Source organism: Calidris pugnax, unplaced genomic scaffold (assembly GCF_001431845.1).
Source record: "Calidris pugnax isolate Ruff unplaced genomic scaffold, ASM143184v1 scaffold183, whole genome shotgun sequence".
Lineage (NCBI taxonomy): Eukaryota > Metazoa > Chordata > Aves > Charadriiformes > Scolopacidae > Calidris > Calidris pugnax.
In genome coordinates, this window is record NW_015090930.1 from 670,114 (window position 1) to 678,358 (window position 8,245).

Sequence of the window (8,245 nt, forward strand, 5' to 3'; positions counted from 1 at the left end):
AGAGGCACACTTCAAATCTTACAGAATAATTCACTGAAGCATTTTTCCAACTTCCACTGAAATCACCAAGGTAACCCTGAAGCAACAAAATCTCTGGTTTCTTTCAGTATTTGCAATATACAAATTGTACACACTGGTGGAGGGCCCAATATGTTATCCATTCTATGGACACACAGCACATTCCCACCCTTGTATGAGACCTTCTGTAGATGCTGTAAGAGAAAAGTGCTACAGGAACAGGGAACTAATGATGGGGAAACAGTGAAAAAACAGTGGGAACATAAATATATACTAGTATAGAGAAATTTTTTTACAAACAAATCTTTTTTTTTTTTTCTGAAGTACGAGTTTGCAAGACATTTTCTGCCCAAATTATTTTAAAGACAACAGGATAACTCTGCAAGTCATACTGACCCCAGAGAGAAACAGCTCCTTTCAATCAAGAAAATGAGCACTGGACCATGGCTCCCACCACTTAAGAGTTTTTTATGGAAGCCCCAGTAAATTAACAGGACTGAAGTATGTACTAAAAGGCATCCAACTTGCCCATGGCCTCAGGCCACGTCTGATAGCCACTACTCGTTAGCACGGTATATTTCTAGCACACCATAAATTTTCCAAACATAGGCTCTCTGATTTCTTACCTGATAGTTAAGAAAACCCCTTCGAATAACAAACCACAGGGCCCTTTCTAATTTTGGGCTAGTGCAGAAAATTAAAGGCCAGCCATCTGCATCACGAGCCCTACCCACATGGCTTGCCGGGCTTCTCTCTTGCCAAAGGCCTCACATTTCACATTTACCCTTGGAAGCCTGCTAAAGAAGACAAAGGGATCACTTGGGATTTCCAGTTATAAAACTGCACTCCACTCAAAGATACTCTCACTTCCTGAAAAAACAACAGTTGGAACTTCACCACCTCTACTGCTCCTCACCGAAAACGAGTGGAGAACGGTTCTGAAAGTACCAAAATACGCAGGCAAACCAGACAAGATTAAATAATAAGGTACTTATACTGTTATGTGTAAACGAGTAAGATTTTATTTTTTTTTTAAGAGTTGGAAGGGACCATAGAGATCATCTAGTCCAATTCCGCTGCTGAAGCAGGATTGCCTAGAGCTTGTCAGAGCATGTCACTCAGGACTGCATCCAGGCAGGTCTTGAAAATCTCCAAAGAAGGGGACTCCACAACCTCTGATTTGGAACAGTAGCCTGGAATGAAGTTTTTAACACAAGTAACATCAAATGTTGGTCTATTCTTAATGGACAGATCTGTAACAGGCTACTACATTACAAATGAAAAAAAAAAAAAGGTAGTTGTAAATCCCATAACCCATTAACCTACAGAACCGTAGAACAGTTTGGGTTGGGACTTTTAAAGGTCATCTAGTCCAACCTCCCTGAATAAGCAGGGACATCTTCCACCAGATCAGGTTGCTCAGACCCCATCTCATCTGACCTTGAATGTTTCCAGGGATGGGGCACCTACCACCTCTCTGGGCAACCTGGGCCAGTGTTTCACCACTCAGCGTAACACAGTCCTGCCTTATATCTCGTCTAAATCTTTCCTCTTTTAGTTTAAAGCCATCACCCCTTGTCCTATCGCAACAGGGCCCGCTAAAAAGTTTGTCACCATCTTTCTTATAAGCCCCCTTCAGGTTCTGGAAGGCACTAGAAGGTCTCCCCGGAGCCTTCTCTTCTCCAGGCTGAACATCCCCCATTCTCCCAGCCTGTTCTCATAGCAGAGGTGCTCCAGCCCTCTGATCATCTTCGTGGTTCTCCACTGGACTTCCTCCAACAGGTCCAAGTTGAGATCTCCAGGACACAGTACTCCAGATGAGTCCTCACCAGGGCAGAGCAGAGGAGCAGAATCTCTTCCCTCACCCTGCTGGCCACGCTTCTTTTGATGCAGCCCAGGATGCGGTTGGGTTTCTGGGCTACCAGCGCACGTTGCTGGCTCATGTCCAGCTCTTCATCCACCAGAAGCTCTAACACGATCTATTGAAAATTCCAGATTACAATTGTGCAAAGGAAACCTAAGACAATTTCTCTCCTCATTTCTTGGGCACAGCTAAAGCAGAAGCCCTACATAAGCAGAAACAAATGATGGAGACAGGGGCTAGAGAGAGCAACGAAGGCAGGCCTACAGTGTGTGCGAGTAAATGCTAGTTCTGCCTTGATGGGGTGGAAAGAGCCATCCAAATTTACACGTGCATGTATTCTGAATGCACAGAAACAGATTCAGAAGCCTTCACTGGGTTACTGCAATACGAGCACAGTATGGAATTGACGTATTTTCTCAGCTGCTCCGGAAAACCACGCTTACACGTAGATTTTCATGTTACAGCCCTCAATGTACCATGAGATAGTTAAATTAGATCCTGTATTATGTTACATTCAGAGAGATAATTATTGCTTACAATGCATGTCAGTGCAGTTGCACAAGACGTGCAGTTTCAAGCATCAGTTCAGGTGTCTTGCCTTATTCTGCACCTTTTTATCAGTGGCAGCCAACTGGTCTGCCAGCACGCCTTCTCCTGGCATGCATCAAGTAAAGCAATGAACAGCCAAAGTTTTACAGCTGTAGGGTCTTGCAGGAGGCCCTTCAAAGAAAACCACACGTCTCTATAGTGCAACGCAAGTAACCAACTCCCAACCTCGAATCAACTCTTCCCCAAACAATAACCTATAAATAATTTCTGATGTTATTCAGCTTTCTGCAGAGAGTCAACACCTCAAAATCCTCTGTATCTACATTATAATTGCAAGTGCTATCCCTAACAATACGGCACAAGGATCTTCCTTCCCCTTTCTCCATTTATACATAGGCACACGTGAAAACCTACTACCACATACACTGAAATTACTGCCAGATAACGAAGCACAACCTGGCGAACACATTGCTCTTCAGTTCAACCCCCAGATAACAATGAAAAACTAGTGGAAAAGTCCACTGTGTTATTACCTTGCCTCTTAGCATCTAACACAGCAACTCTTGATGCATTTTTACATTACCTATACCTTCTTAATTACATGTTTGTATTAGATGACTGTACCCCTCCTCCATGTGCATTTACAACTCATTCATTAGGTTACAGATATGAAATATGAAGACAATGAATGGGCTTTTTTAACAAAGTATCTGCCAACAGTTCTCAGCATCATTTTAAAAGCACATTTTCAGTAGTGCCCTGATATCTTATCCTAGTTTTTCCTTGCATCGAAGTAATCATTAATCATTTGTAGATAGCTGTTAAAGGGCCCTTCTTGTTTATGATACAGTTATCTCCTTTCTGTAGACTTTTCCAAAGTGCAAACACTCACATCTGAACACAGCTTTCAGTTCTCAACACATGCTGTTAATGCACCTGCTAAAAAAAAAGCTTGAAAGGCAAAGTAACTTTGAATTTTGTTTAGAAATTGGGAAGAACCAGTTACAAACACCTTCCAGGGTGCAACATCATATTTACAGTACAATTTCATTAACCAGCAAAGACTGGAAAGTTTCCAGTTGCAGTTATACCTTCAAAATTTTGAATTTTACTCAGATCAAAAGCCAAATTTTTATTAAAAAAAAAAAAAAAAAAAAAAGGAGGGGAAACCCTTATGTGCTGGAAGCCTGCCTTTAACCCTTTAGAACCTAGAATGGGACACCCCCCCAGACACTACCTTAGCTAAAAACTGCCTGAGAAGGAAACCCTGAGAGAACATCCCTCTGCTTTACACTGCAGCACAGTTTCAGTTCCTTTCTTAGCATTTATTTGGCACTCCCAGCCCAGAACCTCTGCCCGCAGCTGGAACCCAGCCCTTCCTCCAGGAACCTGTGCGAGGGAGATCAGCTGCTGAGCATTTCCTTCCATTTTCTCAGCAAAAAGGTGAAGCTGTGGATCCATTATTAAATAGAGGTTAATCAGCATTCACCAGCGCTGGGCGGGACGGTCGCTCAGTTCTTGACCCGAGGGAGCTCAGCAATATTGCCCAGCTCTCCCAAGTGTGGCCTGAACTTCCCACATAATTGCTACTGGGCTGACGAGGTATGCCAGGGACTCTTCATCCCTCCTCAGGAGCTGCCCCGCTTTGCCACTCACCAGGTCGCAGAGAAAGGGTATAACAGTGACTTTAACATCACACACAGGGCTCTTATCTAAAAGAAAAGTTAAAACTCTCAGTCTCCGGTTCAAGGGTCATTTTTTTTTATTTTTTAAACTGACACAATCTCTGGGTTAAATCCGTATTTAACAGCTGTGGTGGAATGGACTTGATGTTTTCATTTTCTCATTAAAAGCACCACAGGATGTATACAAGGGGATACTATGCAAGCTGTTGGGCTCGGTTCCCAAAAGCAGGCTTTCCTACTCCAAACTGGAGTTTTCGGTTAAAATGAGGTTTACCTTCCAATAACCAACCTGTATTTACACTGTGCCCTCGCAGTGACGCATCGCAGCCAGTAAAGAAATTCCACTCAGGAACTGCACGTCGGTTGGGCTAGGGGAGTATTTTCTCCCCTACCTTTTATATTCTGAACCATGTTTAAATTTCTCAGAGCTTTTATTTCATTACCTAGGAATAATCTTTAAAAAAAAAAGCTTCCACGTTAAGAAACCCTCTGCTTCAGCCCTGTGGGAACATGATATCCCATTCAGCGTTTCCACAAATAGATCAGAAATTACTACATACGTTTCTCCGGTAATTAAAGACAAATGTAGTTTGGAACAGAAGCCTGTATTTTATGTTACTCATATGAATCATAATCATTTTGACTAAATAAGTGAAGTATCATTCTATTAAACGACAACAGTATTTGGTCTTGAGTACTGAGGCACATCATGCCATCAGGCAGTAAAAACACCAGGAAGGCTTTCTCAGAGGGAAGATGAGCAAGGTGACAACTAACCTAAGCAAGCATTTGAATTTACATCAGTCTTAGAGCATTTTGAGTTCAAAACACACTACTGGAAGTTTTGAAAAAGGAGCCATGTGTATATAGGTAGTGTATTTCAAATCACGGCATGGAGCCAATTACGAGTTTCCAGAAGACCCACAGCCTTGGGGATATATCCCACAACCAGCCAGTGTAGTATTAACATCTCATGCTGCAAAAATAACGCTGAACGACACTGTAGACATAAAGAAATATTCCTAACACACTGTGGTCTTCTTCTTCTTCTGATATTTACATTCTGATTTAGCAAGTTCACTTGCCTTAGTTTTCAATATTTGAGGTAAACACCACTCAGCTTCCAACTGAAAGTAAAATCACCCACGAAAATGGAACTTATTACCTCATGCGGGTGTAATTCAACAGGAAGCCAGAAAGCTTCCTTCAAGGTAGGAGTTTTGGCGCACAGTCTCTGAACACAGACTCTGCAAGCTAAACTTTCCACCGCTGTTAAGTAGCTTCTCACACCCACAACCTGTTCTTCAGCCTTCAGGTTTAATGAAATGCAGTAGTAATCCAGAATTAAATACACATCGTTAAGGAGAATAAGTCACAGATGTTTTTTCTTCTGCCTTGTTCTTACCGACTCACACAGACCCTGCTTCTGCATGTCAGGCATCTGTAGCTCAGAGCCTGCTTAAGAGGCAATCTTTTTCTTAAAAGCACAAAGCAGATGTTTAGATCTTTGAGAAGTCCTAGTGGCAATATATGCATACTGTTAACTTTTCTAATCCATAATTTAAGGAAGACTTTTTTTTTTCCTAACCTTGAGAGATTTTTGGATAACAAATAAACTTCAAAAAGTCTACTCACTTTACCCCACATTCCATTTGTTTCTGCTTGAGAAAAGTGGTTGATTAAAAAGAATGAATTGAGCTGGTGATCTTTATGGTCCCTTCCAACCTAGAAGATTCTGTGGTGCAAGATCCTGCGTGCACAGTTATGTGCTGCCGTATGGGAAATCCTACTAAATCATCCTCGTTCACTGAAACCCCTCAAATCTCCTTATATTTGATGTTTATGAGTATAAAAAACCCTCAAGACGCTCATGGGAACGCTGAATGCTGTGGAATTAAATGCACAAAGCTAGCTTCCAACATCAGCCCCCGAGTGGTTGTATTTTGTAAATATTTTTTAGCCTCAAGTACTTCAGTAGAACAACCACTGGTTAGAACAGCTCGGTCCTGAGCACTTTTTTTTCCCTGCCGGCAGGCAGCGGGACAGGCAATGACTCAGGTCTCCCCACAAGCCTCTGGAAGGGCTTTGCTGGCCAAGAGTCTGGGACACCCATCTGCTCAGGTTCTGGGCAAGCCTGCCAGCTCCACCGGGCTCGCACCGAGAGGACAAATCTTCGTCTGACACTTGCCGCGGACGCCCGCCTCGCTGCAGGTGGTCACTGCTCCTTGCTGTCAATGTAAACAGTTTCTTTTCGGGTAATTTTCATGGCTATTAGCTGCTGTCATAGCTCCCTGAAACAAGATTGTCAAGTATTTTGAAAAATCATGATTTTACACTAGTATTTATATATTTTTCTAAGAGAGGCAGTGTACTCATGCTGCGAGGGAAAACACACATCCCAAGCAGCCAACTCAGCAGCTCTTAGCGATTCTTTCCTACATTAGGAAACTACATCACTTCTAGGACTTCACCCAAGCATGATTCTCATATAGAATTTTTTTCCTAGGTCACCATTTTTCTTCTGTTTTTAAATATCTCATCATCTTTGTGAGAGCATCAAAGCACTACCTTCCATCTGACTGTTGATTGGTGTTGCCAGGTGGAGGAACCGATAAACACACACACATACACTTTGTGTTTGAGCCACGGTACTTTACGGAACCACACTATTATAATGACATCACATACTGACACGACTCATTAGAAAAAAAACAAAAACAAAACCAAAAAAAACCCAAAAAGCCAAGCCCCAGCACAACTCGCCCTGGGCTGGAGCCGGGCAGGAGGAGAGGGGCAGCTCCCACCTCCCGCAGCGAGGCGACCCGCTCTGTCCCTTCCAGTCGCCACAATCTCAGCCACCGACTCCTCCCAGCCCGGCCCCAGCTGCTGCTTTCCGAGGGGCTAAAACTTTGCTGCTCGGGCCAAGGCAGCCTTTGCCTTCTAGGTTTGTTTAAAAATAAAAACGAAGGGCTCTCTCTTGGCGCTGGTTCTGAGCGGCGTGCGGATGGAGGAGCCATTTTTCCCAAGGTTTATTTTCGGGGGTTCATCAAGACCTAATCAAACCGCGCTCAGGCTCCTGCAAACGGGGTTGGGTTTTCGCCGTTCTCAGCGGGAAACCGGAGAATCATCCCCATCTCCCGGCCCGCCCGCCTGCGGACCCCCGGGGGGGAACCCGACCCCCACCACCCCCACCACCACCCCACTACCGTCAGGCGGGTGTTCTCCACCGGGACACCGGAGAAGCGAAACAAAGCAGCCGCCCCCTCCCTTCCCCACCACCTCCTACCATCCCCCGACAGAGCCATCTCGATAAGGGTCTCGTTGGCTTTCTTCCCCAAACGATTCATGGTGGCCGCCTTTTCTCGCCCGCGGCGTGGAAGAAGAAGCAGGAGGAGGTGGTGGTGGTGGTGCGGAGGGGAGGGTGATGATGATGCCTCCCGGGAAGGGATGGGAGAAGAGGGGGTGAGTCAGGGCCGGAGTGGCCGCCCCATACATGCGCACTGCCCGCAGAGGCGGAGCGCGGAGAAGGGGGGACCGGAGGAGGGAGGGGAAACCGGAGGCCGCCCGCCGACCGTTCCCGCCTTGGGGACTCCCCCGTCCGCCGCTCCCGGGAGGGAACCCCGCCCGACCGGCCGGCGGGCGCCTCCTGCCCCCGGGAAGGTCTTTACCCCGGTGTATCTCCGTTAGACCTTTTGCCTTTCCGTTACACAGAGAGCAATGACCGAAGACAAAGTGGGAAAACGTCCAAAACGTGAATATTGATTAACTCTCCAGCGTTTCGGCGCCCCTTTGAGTGGCATTTGGCAAGAGCAACTCCTCTGTACAATTTTATTTGTCCGTTCAGATGTAGGTTGTGTTTTGGGTTTTTTTAATGTGTGTGTGCGCCTTTTTTTTGGCCTATCCTGTGGTAGTTGATAGTTTGCATATGCTTTTAATGTTGATCTTTCAGGAGAGGAGAGGGGAAAGAAAATGGGGTAAAGCAATGCACCCTTTGTGGGTCGGTGTTGAATTGCAGAATCACAGAATCTTCATGGTTGGAAGGGACCTTTGAGATCATCACGTCCAAAACAAACAAACAAACAAAAGAAAAAAACCCAAACCAAACAAAACCCTCACAAACAGACACAAA

The 8,245-nt window shown here is 44.9% G+C and overlaps 1 protein-coding gene across 9 annotated transcripts in view; it reads right to left on the reverse strand.

Annotated features, from left to right (window-relative positions):
* Positions 1 to 7,579, reverse strand: part of ANO5 (anoctamin 5) — a 59,880-nt gene extending 52,301 nt beyond the window's left edge. For all 9 annotated transcript variants that reach the window (XM_014951627.1, XM_014951622.1, XM_014951626.1 and 6 more), the window contains exon 1: positions 7,403 to 7,579. In XM_014951627.1, the coding sequence (XP_014807113.1) occupies positions 7,403 to 7,463 (61 nt within the window). In that variant the 5' untranslated portion in view covers positions 7,464 to 7,579. The remainder of the gene's footprint in view (positions 1 to 7,402) is intronic.
* Positions 7,580 to 8,245: the final 666 nt, after the last annotated feature.